The 14,599-nt window shown below is 56.3% G+C and overlaps 1 protein-coding gene across 1 annotated transcript in view; it reads left to right on the forward strand.

The window, feature by feature from the left end:
* Window positions 1-14,533, forward strand: part of RNF41 (ring finger protein 41, E3 ubiquitin protein ligase) — a 19,189-nt gene extending 4,656 nt beyond the window's left edge. Inside the window, exons 2-6 of the mRNA XM_009335204.1 lie at window positions 8,333-8,445; window positions 11,477-11,748; window positions 12,567-12,702; window positions 13,013-13,116; window positions 13,664-14,533. Coding sequence (XP_009333479.1) covers window positions 8,356-8,445; window positions 11,477-11,748; window positions 12,567-12,702; window positions 13,013-13,116; window positions 13,664-14,015 — 954 coding nt within the window. The 5' untranslated portion in view covers window positions 8,333-8,355 and the 3' untranslated portion in view covers window positions 14,016-14,533. The remainder of the gene's footprint in view (window positions 1-8,332; window positions 8,446-11,476; window positions 11,749-12,566; window positions 12,703-13,012; window positions 13,117-13,663) is intronic.
* The last annotated feature ends 66 nt before the right edge of the window (window positions 14,534-14,599 follow it).

A 14,599-nucleotide genomic window follows, 5' to 3' on the forward strand; every position in this document is an offset into this window, starting at 1 on the left:
ATTGTTCCAAAAGAAGTACATTAGCTCAACAATTATGTTGAAGCGGGTAGTAACCCTTTAAAGGGTTAGTAAGCAAGAATCAAGATACCAATTAGCATCGTGTAAATCGATCAAACCCAGCTCCTTGGTGTAGTTGTTCCCTCTGAGCCTGAGCGCGGCTCCGCTGTGGTACTGGTCTGTACGTGGGGTTTAACAGGTCGTGCTGCAGAGCAGCGCTGCTTGAATGCTGCGGTATTGCAGAGCAGGAAGGCTCGCTGGGCTCTTCGCTGAAACGGGAGTTGCTGTTAGGACTGCTTCGCTGGCTTTTCCTGCGAGTGGAGCGTAAATTACTTTAAATTGCCGTCTGCTTCCTGGGTATATGCAACAGCAATTAGAGGCCCTGTGTATTATGCTGGAGAGGAGTGAACAAGTCACGTTTCAGCTGAGGCTGGCTGAGTGTCTGATCCATTTTTCTGGTGGGGAGGGAGTGCTGCTGCTCCGTGGTGTCATTAGTGGGGTGGTTAATTATGCACATGCCAAGCAGCTGGTGATGTGCACGCAGGCAGAACTGGTTTACTGTATCTGCTGCTCTTCACCGGTTACTCTTGATGGAGAAACTGAAGTCGGGCAGGTGAAGCGACTGTCCTGGCCTGCAGACCAGCACTCTCCTCTGCGCCAGCGGTTTTTAAGCTCGTGGCCCGTAGATGTCTCAAATGCATGCAGTAACTCCTGGGAAAACCACTAAACCATGCAGGCTCATTCCACACAAGCAGGTAAGCCGGATGCCAACAAAATGGGAAGAAGCAAAGGAACAGGCAGAGCAAGGCCACAAATTTGATCCCGCGGCCGCCGAGTTGCCTCTCCAAACCTCGCCGCTAGTGCTGAGCACGAGACAGTGTGTGGCTGAGCCTGGGGATCACCCGTGCGGGGTGGACTCTGGACCCCACTCGGTTTTAGTGCTGGCTTTTGAAATCAGATCTGCTCTGTTGAGCAGTGCGTAACACGGGTGAGCACGGGGTGTAATTTTGTGCCAGAAAAGTCAAGGTAATGATAAGAAAGACCAGGAAGGTCTGACACGAGTCAAGGCTATAAATGCAGTCGCTTGGAACGGTCTGGCCAGGTCTGTGGGGCTCGACAGAGCTGCCGAAGCCCCGTGCAGCGAGGAGAGCGCAGTAGGGAAGGTGGCTGGCCCCCAGCCTGTATCTCATGAAACTGAGTGTTTGTTCTCTTCCCTGCCTTCACATTTCGTAACGCACAGCTGTGTGACTCCGTCCTGCGTGGGTGCTGGGTGCACAACCCCAGGCGGAGGAGCCGTGGGGGATACGGCAGCCTGACCTGCGCTGCTGGTGTTTCGTTTCCAAAGAAGTTGCGGGATGTACGTTGTGCCAGCTCTTCCTTGCCATTAAATCCTAATGGGGCCTGTGTCTGAGCAGGGAGCTCGTGGCTCCAGATTAGGGCAAAGTTTGGGTTTGTGCTCAGCCTGTGTGCCAGCAAGTGCCCGCTTCGTTTCCCTGCCAGGCCCAGCAGTGCAGGGAAGTGGCTTCAGCCAGGAATGCACAGCACGCACTGGGCTTGTTTCTGTCCCGCTGTACTGCGTGGTTTATAAACTGGGTCGCTGGACAACTAGGTCAGGCAGAGAGACTTATAGCCAGCTTCAGATTGTGCTGCATGTTCGGATTCAATATTGTTCTTGTTAATCTTCAGTTTCAGACGGCTCTTCCTTCCTTGTGTGACGCTGGGGGCTGTTGCTAGTGCTGGCTGATGGGCACGACTGCCGGGTGGCTCTAACTCAGAGAAGGGTGGCCGGGCGCTGGGCACTCATCTCAAGTATGTGGTTTGCGGGGGCCCAGCAAGTTCGTCACAGCTGCTGACCACGCTGTGCTCTAAAATGCACAGACTTCAGATGCCGGAGGATGTTGGGAGCCGCAGTGAGCCGTGCTGGCAGGAGGGCAGGCAAGTAATCACCCGAGCTTGGCAAGCTGCCCCTGGCCAGCTGGGCTGCACTAACTGGGTCGCTTGCAGGAGAGCAACAGACTGTCACAGCTCTGCACGCTGACTGTCGCTGGGCTGGTGAATCCTTCCCCATTGTACGGGAACAGGCTGCTTGTCACCAGACCCAGCTCTGGTTGTTGACATGAGGGTTTCCCGCGAAACTTCCATTGTGTCAGGTCGGTTAGGAGCTGCTTTAAAGCTGCAAGGCACGGACGTGGGCACAGCTTCAACACTGATGACTCTTCCGTCTTCAATCTGCTTGTCAGACCAGAGATCCGGCTGAGCAGAGCCCTTTCGCCTGCATCCTGGCGCCAGCCCTGATCCTATCCGAGCAGCCTCCTCACCTGGGCTGGGTGATGGAGCCCAGCAGATGCCTTCGGCAAAGTGCTTCAGCCAAACGTCAGCCCCCCTGCAGAGCCCCTGCACTCCCTCCCAGGTACTGATGGGGCAGCTTCTGCTGCACGTAGCTCTGTCCCAGCGACTGGCTGTCCCTGGTCTTCTGCTGTCCCACCGGTGGTGCTGGTGGCCTCTTTCCTTGGCGTGACCTGGACTCCTGGGAGCAGAGGCCGTCTTAAATGGATGCAGATCCTGGGGGCTGGGAGCCAGTTGCTGCAAAACTTTGACTTTTTTTAAGCTTCTGGGTCACCCTTTTTTCCCCCCCCCCTGGAAACTTTCCAGCGGCAGCAAGACTGCTTCAGAAACCGTGCCGCCCCCCGGAGATGTTATGTATTTACTCACAGCAGGGAAACAGAGACAACAAAGCGTGGTGCCCCAGAACACACACAGTGCAAACCAGTGAGAAGATTGCTGGTGTCCTGGCTCCCATGCTGGGCTTTAACTGCTACAGAACAGCCCCTCCTGCATCCATATGTTGTTTTCTCTGCCTTTCCTCCCCTCCCCCTTGCTTTCTTGTTTTAATTCTATTTCTTTTGGCTCAAAAAGATGATGAAATTAGGAAAGATTATTAAAAACACCATTGCTCACAGAACAGGTTTCTTCCGAGCTATCCCAGCTGCAAGGCGGCTCTGATATCTGTTGGCAACACTTATGCTGGAAATAATGAGAAAATGGTGGGTTTTTTTTCCCCTGAGAGCCAGGCAAAGCCTGATGCTGGAGACTTCCAGCACAGGCTAATTAAGTTTGATTTGTTTTGTTTGTTTGTTTTTATTTTTTTTAAGGGATTCTGTCTGGTCTTCTGTATTTCCATGGAAGGGATGGGCTTCCCTGGTGAACTGGCACCAGATACTGGCTCAGAAGAGGGGCTGGCTGCGGGGATCTGCTGCTAAAAGGAGGGCAGGCAGCAGAGCTGGCAGATGCTGCCAGCGGCTGGTGTCCCTGGGGAGGGGCTGAGCTGGACACCTTTGCGTTTGCACACAAGGCCCTGGGGTGGTTGCTGCTCTCCATCCAGTCGTTGGCTTTACTGACCATTGTGCTCTGATTTTTCCAAATGTATTTTTTGCCCGTGTGTTTAGTAGGTAGGTGCTGGCTCCGCTCCCACGACCACATTGTTCTCGCTGTTGTCACTTATCGTTTGCCTTGGGCCAGGTTGGTTTATCTCGGTGAGCTCTAGCTGTGCGTGCAGAGTCGTCCCTGTCGCCTGTTCTGCTTGGCACAGCTGTGCGGGTCGATGTGGGTCGGTGCCTCCTTCAAACCTTCACCTTCTCAGGCTCCGGGCGGCTGGGGGCCTGGGGAGTTTTGTAGCCAGCACATCATTTACCTGGGTGAAACTCGCTTCCCTTCCAGTGCTGTTGTCTGCCTCTGCGCTGGTCCTTGCTCGTGTTGCTCACACTCGTACTCGTCAGCTCCTGGGAGTGAGTCAGTGTCTCCCGACAGCCTGGCACGCTGTTCGCATGGTGCAGGTGGAGGTGTCTGCTCCTGCCCCAGGAGCTGGGGGGACCCCTTGGCCCCCGCTTCTTTATCTAGTGAGGATATATCAAGCTGTAGCCCTATACGTAGTACTGCAGCCAACAGCATGCTGGTAGGATCTTGTGGAAGATGCTGCTTTCCCAGCAAAGCTGTCTAGGGCCAGGCCCTTTCCAGGTTGCCCCGGATCCTTGCCCAGGTGTGCTTGCAGCCTGAAACAGCTGTTGACCGAGGAGAGCTGGCTGTGTGGGTGAGCAGGAGCATGGAGGTACGACCCTGCGAGCCCCAGATGAGTCGGCCTCCCTGTGCCGGCAGAGTGGAGAGCTCCTCCGGAGCTGGTAGGTGCTGGCTTGCTCCACAGACTGTGCCTGGAGCAGTCAACCAGGCAGAAAGCTTGGCTCAGCCGGAGTGTCTGGGATCCAGCGGCTTGAACATATTGTGGCAAAAAGGAGGGAACATGTGAACATGTGCTTTGGGGGCTGTGGAACAATCCACGGGCTCCCATGCAGGCACTTTTTTTTTTTCCAAGGAGGAGGGGGAGCTTTTTTAAGCCATTAATTTTCCTTTTGTCAACAGAAAAAATATTCTCAGCAATTGAATTTTCCTCTGGGGACAGGAACAGTTAGTTATCGTGCTGGAAGACAGCACAGTATTACCACGGAAATCTTACCTGTATAGTTGCTGCTAACATGAAAGACGGGCAGATATGCTTTGGGTCAGAGGAGCCCCAGCCTTGCTCGCTGTGATCCTGCGCTGCCATTTGAAGGGCGGAGGCAAGCTCATGCCAGTCAACCAAACGAAGCCCCTTTTTGCCCAAGATTTGGAGCAAAACTGCAATGCATTGGGTATGTAGGAATGAATGTCCTGTGACCAGAGTAGGGGGAGTTGACGGTGATGGTCTGTCTTAACTTTTAGATGTCACATTTGCCTATTTAAATGGCAGGTTTATGGGGAGGACGGAAGAGCAGCACAAGTCGGGGCTTGAGATGAGATGCTGGCCTCTGCGTAGCAATCGGGGGGCTGGGAGATCCCTGCTGTGGGGGTGCGACAGGCTTGGGGCTGTCCTCGGTGCAGCACCGCTCTAACCAGCTGGGGAGTGAGTTGTTGCCTTCCTCTTTCCTCTCCTCTACTTCCCCAAGGGCTTATTAGGAACCTTCCTCTTGTCTGGTGGATGCCGAGGAGGCTTTGGGTAAGGGTAGGAATGTCAAAGTGCTTTTGACTTGTTAATTACTGATCCTCTCTGATACCATCAAGCCCTTGTTGCTATGTAGATCTCTTCTGTGTTGAGCAGCGTGCAGGCACTCGAAGTCCCCAAGGCCAAGAAGATGACAATCTACAAAGACAAGGCAGGAGCGTGATGACAAGGGGGGAAAAAGTGACTTATCCCAGCTTTTCTCTGTAATTTGGGCTCAAGCCCAGTTCTGTGACTGGCCTCTGATCTGTGCGAACTATCCCTCCTCCCTGCCCAGCCCTAGGGAGGCTGATGGTGCTGGGGTCAAGAAGCTGTGTGTATTTGGAGAGGGCAGGATTGGGAAGTTCGTTCACTTAAATCAGGTGTAATCATAGGTGGCAGTTGCTGTTTACTGCAGAAGCAATTTCCTGTAACAGTGGGTTTGTCTGGGTTCCTGCTCAGCCCCCGCTCCCCTGCATCGTGTCTCACCCGCGTTGCGGATGGTTTGGCTCGACTTCACCCTGGTGTCTGAGTGCCTCTGCAAGCCCTTCCAAGAAAGAGGTTTTCTAAGCTCTTTGTGCTTCGGTTCAGCACATGATGGATCCCTGCAGCCCGTGAATCATCGCTCTTGCTGAGAAGCACTGCGCAAGTAGGACTTGCTCATATTAGCTATACGATACCTTCTTTGGGGCCATCCTGCAGGTTGCTGAGCCCGGGGAAGAATGAGCGTATCCAGTATCCTGTGGGGCCAGGTCATTAATTCACCTCTGGATCTAGCAGGAGGGAGATTGGGTTGCCGGCTCCATCTCACTCGAGCACTTGCAGATGCTTTCAGCTGTCCTGTTTCCGCTTCGCGATAGCAGCAGGGTGCTCTTTGCTTCAGCGTGCTGGCAGAGCCCCACAGATGATCTCTGGCAGAAGGGGGAACAGCTGGGTCGAGGAAGGAGAATAATTCAGAGGTGCTTAGACTCATGCAGGTGCTGAATTTTTTCCTGGGGGAAGTTTTGATGGTGGCTTCCATTTGGCAGATGGCAAGGCTGGCTTTCGGTGCTCGTGTTTTGCCCTCTGCTCGGCTCTTTCCTGAGTGGATGTGAAGACATTTAGTGTCTTGCCCAGCTGTTTGTTGGAGGGATGATGTTGGAATTTGGGAGCTTGGAAGCAAAAGACAAAGAAAGCCGAGTTGCTAGGGAGTGTGGTTTTGAAGAAGTGCTGCCCAGCGCAGTTCCACTTCGATACCTGAGTGCCCGTGCAGGAGCAGGTGCTGTGTCTCCCGAGCGGAATGAGGGGGCAGGCTGTTTGTGGAGCTGCTCGTGGATTCAGAGACCCGTTAAGACACCGGGGCGTGAACCAGTGCCTGAGCACTGAGCAACAGAGAAGGTCAGAGTGGTCCCAGCCGCAGAGTGAAGCACCTCTGTGGTGGGGGGCTAGCAGGCTGCATGGGTACTGGGGCTCAGCTGGCAGCCAGGCGCTGTTGTGCTGGGTCCTCCACATCTGTGTTTGCCCTTCCAGTTGGTTTGAACCCAATGTAAATGTGTTGGAGGTGCTGAGACTTGCAGTGTGAGTGGCTCATAAGGGGATGGGAAGGAATTTGGGTTCCTTCCCAGTGGAGGAGAGCAGCGTCTGTCCAAAGGCGTGGGAAGGTTTAAGAGCAACCGATCCTGGTTGCTCGGAGATCCGGAGATCAGTTCTCCTTCCAGCCTGCAGCCGTTCATCTTATCTGAATTGCAGACTGACGCAGGGACTTTCCCCACCCCAGCCTCCATCAGAGGAGTCTTTTGTCTGTGCCTGCTCTGTGGAAGCAAAGAATCCATCCGCACGTGGAGCTGATTTATTGTCTGACTTTCACGGTGCCCAGTGAGTTGATTAAAGTCCCTCCCTGCTGCCCTTTGACTTGGGGAGGGTCCCAAGGGCCAACCATGAAGCGACTGCATTACCTACAGCCTCCCTTTCTGTCCGTCCATCGCCTCTCCTCCCTTGCTGCTCTAGCTGAGCGGACACCGTGGCTTCCACAACCAGCTCTGCTTGCTGCATCTGTCTAGAGCCAAACCTTTCAGCTGCGAAGAGCTGGCTGGGGAGGTACGTGGTGTTGTGCAAGCAACTCGGCTGAGGTGCAGGAGCTCGGCACCGCTGGCTGTGGCTGGGTGGCCACATCTGGCTGCAGAGCAGCAGCAGGGCGAGTTCCTACCTGCCCTCCAGAGCAGGTAATGCTCCTGGTGTTTGCACAGCTGGAAGTGCTGCCATGCCGCAGTCTCCTCACCGCATGGATGGTGGTTTCAGAGCCTCATGCGGCATGGTACTGCCCTCGCACACCTCCCGTCCCCTCTTGGCTCCTGCTTGTGTTTGGGGTGGGGACTCCTTTATCTGGAGCCAAGCGTAGCGTGAATCTGTACGGCCGTGGCGGTTTGTCACCGACTTTGATGTTGGTGAGAATAGGAGAGGAGGAGCTGGCTCTTTAGGGACAAGCTGCAGAGGAACCGATAACTGCTCCGGGGCAGAGCTCAAGGTCGGCCTCTGGCAGGTAGTGTAAGAAGCTGGTGAACAGTTTTACCTGGGAATGCTGTCCTCGGCAGGGAGGGATGGGGACTTGGTGCCTGAGGGGCTGCTCTCGGGGCTGCACACCCTCCGTTCTGGGAGCAGGAGCCCCAACAGCTCTGACAAGTTGTGGGGACTCCTTGTCCAGGCGCTGGAGCACCCAGCTGAGGTCACGCTCTGCTGCAGATGCTGTTGGGCGTCTTCACTCTGCGTCTGCTCGGCTGAGTGGGAAAGCTGCTGGAGATGGCAGCAGAGGGACAATACCTGCAGCGGTCAGCCGGGGTGCCGGGAGCCAGCGAGGCTGCTGTTCCCAGGGAGGGAGCTGGTTCCTCCGCAACCCATGTGGCGAGGCTGGTGGGTGTCTGCCTGCACCCAGGAACGGTCCCTGGCATGCATCCCGCTGCTCAGTCCACGGGACTGGGCTCACTCGTTAGAGGTGCCCCTGTGCTGTCCTCTATAAACCAAACAGAACTGTGCAAAAACAACCAGCAAGTAGAAAAATTGCAGCAGGATTAGTAATAACATGTGTGGGAGAGAAGCAATGCCAGCAGCGTGTCAAAACGGAGGAGCAGTTCAGCACACACAGAGGGGGCTGAGACCGCTTCCCCCTGCGTGCTCCTCCGTACGGCGCTCGGCTGTGAGCTCCAGCCGTGCCCGGGGCTACCCCAGCTGGCCACGTTGGGAGGAGAGGGCAGAAATTCGGGAACCAGGACATTGCGAGGGCCGGGACCTGCTCTGTCCACACATCACGGGATGCTCGGCTGCTCCTAACCACTCTTCTTCTTCCCTCCACAGGGTTCTGGCATCGGTGATGAGCAATGGGGTATGATGTAGCACGTTTTCAGGGGGATGTTGATGAAGATCTTATATGCCCCATCTGCAGCGGGGTCCTGGAGGAGCCGGTTCAGGTAGGTTTCTGTCTGAGCACTGACTGTGGCTACTGAAAGCCTCCGATTGCAGCTCCAGACTTCTAGATGCCTTGATCAGATGATGGGCGCCGCACACAGCGTGTGCATTAGGTGAGCTCAATGGATTCTTAACTTTCCTACTAGTGGTTTAAGGCAACAGCATGGGTAAGGAAGCAGCACCAGGGATAAAAGTCTGCGGTTGTGTGAGTTCTGGTGGAAAGGAACTGAAGTTCTGGGTTTGGGGGATGTCCTGGGGTCAGCAGGGAGGTGTGAGGAAGGAATAAGCTTGTGTTGGGACAGGTTTCCCTGACTCTTTCATTCCTTACTCCCTTCTTAACTCTACCAAAGCTCAATGCAGCTGCGTACCAGTGATGGTGTCCCAAGGCAGAGATGGCAGCAGCTGTGCTAAAATCTGTCCCTCGCTTATGGCTTCATGCTTGGTTGACCCTCTCTGCTTCCCTGCACACATGCTTCCTCCATGCCACAGAGCTGATCTGTTTTACTTGCTGTTGGGAGCCTGGCTCAACTCTCCGGCTCCTCTCCTGCCACCAAACGTAGCTCGGAGGATGGACAGACCACAGACCTGGTACCAGCACGCTGCTCTGCCCAGGCCCGGCACAGCCGGGTTGTTTGGTGGATCCTCCAGCTCGCTCTGCAGCTTGTGCAGCCGCTCGGGGAAGGAGGCTGTGCGCGGGGAGCTGCTGCTTCCACTCCTCCCTCCGCTTCCCGCGAAGCGGAGGGGCTGTTGGACGGCGCTTTCCTGTGAGCTCTATTATATGCTCTTCCAGCACGGCGTCCTGCCGGAGCACTGCGTAGTCTCCAGCCCTCCTGTGCCTTTCGGTGCTGGAAGGGCTGTATTTGTCACTGTGTCCTCCTAAGCCCTGTTACTTTGGGGAGAGGATAGTGGGGGCTTTTATAGCCCCCTCACCAGTGCGGACGGGAGTGGAGCACTGCTGGCTGAGCGGAGCTGGCTTCTACGTGGGACTTTGTCCCCCTGGTCCCTGCCCCTTCCCTGCAGGGTCTGTGTGCCACTGGAGGTGTTGCTACGCTGGCTGAGCTGTGGCCGTGTGCTGGGTAGCTCAGTACCCTCTGCGTAAATCCAGCTTCATTTGAAATAAAACGGATTAAAATAAAACTGAGCTAATCTGAAACGTGTGCATAATTATTGCAGTTTCATTGCTTAATAACAAACCACATCACAAAAGCTGTGGTTTGTGCTGGTAAGCTGCCCGATGGGCATGCCAGGGAGGCTGGGGCTCTGTGCTGTAGCCCACCCTGTGCCAGTGGGCTGGGGGTGCGTGGAACTGCAATCTATTGTAGGTAAAACCGTGCGTTAGCACCTTCCAGCTACGCTAATCTGTTATGTCAAACAAGCTTTGATTTTTAAAAAGTCTGTCAACATGTGAACACGATCACAGGCCATCACATAAACCAGAGGGAAAGTTGCAGGTTTATTTAAATCTCCTTTTGAGAATGTGATATCACAAACTCCCTTGTTCCCAGGCTTTTCTCAAGCGTGTTTAACAGCCTGTCTGTTGGATACCGGCCCTCCTGCTCCTGCCAGCACTGCAGTAACTGGAGCTGCGATGAGGCTGAGTTTGTAGCTAGGCGCAAGCCTTGGTTTGAAGGGAGCAAATTCCCGAGGACTCTTTCCTCGTTCCTCCCTCCCTCCCAGCGAGGTCCCTCTGCCTGGTCAAAGCAGGGCCACCTCCAGTGATACCTCAGAGGGCTCAGGGCCGTATCCAGCCCCAAGGTTTCAGTTTCTCCAAGGATGGAGATTCCCCAGGGCCCGTCCCTGTGTTACGGACACGGAGTGACCCTCTGTGTGCAGTAGCCAGTGAAACTGGTGTGATTTATCTGTGGCATCTCCAGTCTGCACTTGGTGACACTGGGGTACCCCAGTCACTAAACTTCAGTGGGGATGGGCATGGGCTTGAGAGGGTAAAATGCCACAAGGGGAGCAGAGAGGCCAGCTTTGCGGGGGACAGCGGAAAGCCGAAGCCTCGGAGAGCGGGACTTCAGGAAAACGCGAGGGAGAGGAGTGGCTGTCCCTGTGCCAGAGCCCAGCGTGTGCTGCCTTGTCGGACACAGGCTCTGCTGCCTGCTGGCTCAGAGGTGCTGGGCTGGGCTGGCTCGAGCTGCGATGCCACAGGGGCTGCACTAAAACTCCCAAGATGGTCCTGTAGCTTGAATGGGTGAATCCTAATTCAGCGTACGTCCTGCAATCGTCGTCTGCCTTTGTTGTCTGGTACAAGGCAGCCTGCAAGGCACTGTGCGCTGAGGGAACAGCTTGTAAATGAGACTTAGCTCTGAATGCGTCTGACCTTCCTGTAACTCCGGGTTTCTGCTCTGTGGAAGAAAGCTCAGTGTTGTCCAAAGAGCTGGCGTGTGTCCCGCTCCCCGTCCCCAACCTTAATACTCTTTCAACTGCAGCTTGAATGCAAGAGCAGAGCCCAGCTGTGTAAATACAGTGAAGTAATGTTCTAATCTGCCCTGGAAAAATGTTTAAATTTAGCATCCTGAGCTGTCTTGCCCCCTCAGCCCTTTCAGGAGGCAGCATTACCTGGGACGGAGCAGAGCAGGAGCACTGCTCTGAGGGGTCCGTGCCCTGTCCCAGGGAGCTGATCTGCTTGCAGGACACCACGTGTCTGGGGGGAAGAGAGTACCTTGGTGGGGCTGGGCACACAAATTAAAACCAGAGGTGGACGAAGACGGGCACCTGCTTTTCCAAGGGAAGGGAGGACGGCTCTGCAGCAGTGCCTCTTGCATTGCAGTGGAAGGTGCTGTGCATGGCTCTGGTCTTTAGAGGTCTGGCTTTTGGTGTCTCATCCCCCCGTGCGCGCATCGTGCCTGCTTGTGTAATGGAGGCGCCTCTTCCCTTTGCTTTCCTCCCCGAGGCAGCACGTAGCTGCTGCGCACCCCTCGAAGGCTGAGAGCCGTTCTCTGGTCAAGGCTGTCCTCCACACACGAGCCAGCAAATGCTTCCCCGCCGGGTCTGAGTAACGCGTGGCTGTTCTCTGCCCCTCCGCAGGCTCCTCACTGCGAGCACGCCTTCTGCAATGCCTGCATCACCCAGTGGTTCTCCCAGCAGCAGACGTGCCCCGTGGACCGCAGCGTCGTGACGGTTGCCCACCTCCGCCCCGTCCCACGGATCATGCGTAATATGCTCTCGAAGCTGCAGATCACTTGCGACAACGCTGTTTTCGGCTGTACGGCAGTTGTGCGACTTGACAACCTGATGTCTCACCTCAATGACTGCGAGCACAATCCAAAGCGCCCGGTGACTTGCGAGCAGGGATGCGGGTGAGGATGGCCTTGGCGGGCTCTGACACAGAGGGTGGGCAGAGCAGGGGCCGCAGGCTCGGGGAAGGAAACCGGGGTTCGGTGCCTGCCTCCCTTTTGCCCCCTGGGCGCAGAGCTCCGGGGGGAGCAGGGCTTTGAAGGCCATGGTGCTGCAGAAAGGGTTGGGAAGGATTTTTAGTCAAACCCATTTCTTTTTAAGCTTGGTTCAAAGCCCCTGGCTCTTCAGCTCGTTGCTGGGGCTTGGGTGTCGGTTGGCTGCTGGAAACAGGGTACTGGAGCCTTTGTGAATCCGCCCGGAGCCATTCCAGCCCCCTGGGACAAGTTCCAGCATGAGCTCTGCTCCCTCCTACACGTTGCTGAGAGCCAGGAGCAGTAGTGGGTGGCTGGTCTGACCTTGGCACTTGTGCTCTTGGTGCTGATATCCTTCCCACTCACGTGTTGTAAGCATCCAGCCAGATGGTGACTGACTGTTGGCTTGGAGACTATCAGAGACTGGATCAGGCCCATGGGCTGCCTGGTGTGGGACCTGGTTCTGAACCCTGATCGCTTTGGAGGAGGAAGATCCCCATCGCCTGCCAACCTGGTGGTGGTTTGTTCCCATAGCTCTCCCCGAGACCATTTGGCTTGGCCCTGAGACACGGCAGGGAACAGGCCTTCCTACACCTATCGGGGGTTACGGCGCTGGGCTTCCTGGGCCTCTTGGCAAGTCCTCCGAGACTGGATTTGTTCTGGAGACTGTTTACGTGCTTATGCCAAGTGCTCTGGTGTGTAACTTTCCCTAATGTGGGACCTCCACTTTTTTTTGTAATGCTCCGCAGCTTGGAAATGCCCAAAGATGAGCTGCCAAACCACAACTGCATCAAGCATTTAAGATCTGTGGTGCAACAGCAGCAGACGAGAATCGCTGAGCTGGAGAAGACCTCCGCGGAGCACAAGCATCAGCTGGCCGAGCAGGTATGTCCGTGTGCGCGAGGGGCTGTCTCGCAGGGGGGTCTCTCATGGGAAGGGTCAGTCTCGCCTGCTTGGACACCAAACACCAAAGAAGGTTTGTGGACGAAGAAAGCGGCTGCAGGGCAGTCCGAGCTGAGCGCAGCCGGGGCTCCGCTGCTGTTCTGCACCTCCACCGTCCAGCCGCTGGGACGGTAGCTGAGCCGACGGGCAGGGACGTGTTGCTCCCTGTCGCTGCGCCGGGGTCTGGTCTCGTGACGTGTAGCCGCGGTGCTGACTCCTTTTCGCAAACCCCGCTGTGTCCTGCCTGTTGTAGAAGCGGGACATTCAGTTGCTGAAGGCCTACATGCGCGCCATCCGCAGCGTCAACCCCAACCTGCAGAACCTGGAGGAGACCATCGAATACAATGAAATCCTGGAGTAAGTGCTGGTTCTCGTGCTGATCGGGGAGGAGCTGGGGAGCCCTGCGTCGGGGTGCGAGCGGAGCTGGGAGTCTGCCAGCTTCGCTGATGGATTTGAGAGGGGGTGAAGCGCCTTCCGAGGCAAAGGCGCGGTTTGAGACGAAAATGCTTCGCAAAAGCAAGGGGGCAGCTGCGGGGGGCGTTTGTGCTGGGGAGCGGCACGTGAGCTGCTTGCACAATGGGTTCGGACCATTTTTTATTCTTCCACCTGCATCCTGCCCGCGAGCAGGAAGCTGCCAGATTCCTTCCTCCTTGTGAGAAAGGCCGGAGGAAGCAGCTTCTCATCTCATTCTTTCTTCCCCTCCCTCTGGGGAGGGAGTAGCAGAGCTGAACGCCGCAGCTGGGTCCTGTCTGGGGGTGAAAACAGGGAAGGGGTGGGTGGGGAAATGGAGGCATTCCCCGTCCAGCCTTGCTCCCGAGCGCTGGGGAGTGGACCAGCTCCTCGATTCTGGCGGGAGCCACCGAAAACGCACGGTGCTGACCACTTGTCCCGTGTCTGTCGCCAGGTGGGTGAACTCCCTGCAGCCGGCCCGGGTGACGCGGTGGGGTGGAATGATCTCCACGCCAGACGCGGTGCTGCAGGCCGTCATCAAGCGCTCGCTGGTGGAGAGCGGCTGCCCCACGTCCATCATCAACGAGCTGATCGAGAACGCCCACGAGCGGAACTGGCCGCAGGGCCTGGCCACGCTGGAGACCCGCCAGATGAACCGGCGGTACTACGAGAACTATGTGGCCAAGCGCATCCCCGGCAAGCAGGCCGTGGTGGTGATGGCCTGCGAAAACCAGCACATGGGCGAGGACATGGTGCTAGAGCCGGGACTGGTGATGATATTTGCACACGGAGTGGAGGAAATCTAAGGACTTTTGAAGAGAAACGCTTCGTGCTGACGAGCGAGAGGAGGGGGAAGGTGCAGAGGTGGAGACCGGGGGTAGCCGCTCAAAACTGCTGGCGTTCCCTAGTCGCCGACGTGGTTTTCTTAGGGCACTGTTCCCTCGAACCTCTTGCTTCCTAGCTGAAATGATTAAATGCCTCTGGTAAATACTACTCAAACACTTGGCCAGCGGTGGGCACACGCTGCAGCCCCTCCACGTTCGCCCCTTGCAGATCAGCTTCCCCGTTCGATGTCTTTCAAGGAGAGAAGGAGCAACCGCTCCACACGTACTGCCAGACTCCTCAGACCCAGCCTGCCTTTTGGGTGCTGGTGCCGCTCCCAAAGCCTGGCTCCTGGTCCAGCCCAAGCCCAAAGGCCCAGCTCAGCTCCTGCCGTGGACTGTCCCCACGGCCCCCGGCACCTCGCGCTTGTCCGGTGGGCGAATCCTCCCTGGGCTTTCTCTCCCTCTCTGGATTTTCCGCCTCGCTCTCCAGCGTCTCTCTGCCGCCGTCTCTCCCAGCCTTGCCTCCGGCCACGCAGCACGGCAGCAGCGGGGTCCGCTCCCCCGCT

This window comes from Pygoscelis adeliae, unplaced genomic scaffold, assembly GCF_000699105.1.
Source record: "Pygoscelis adeliae isolate BGI_AS28 unplaced genomic scaffold, ASM69910v1 Scaffold950, whole genome shotgun sequence".
In the NCBI taxonomy this organism is placed as follows: domain Eukaryota; kingdom Metazoa; phylum Chordata; class Aves; order Sphenisciformes; family Spheniscidae; genus Pygoscelis; species Pygoscelis adeliae.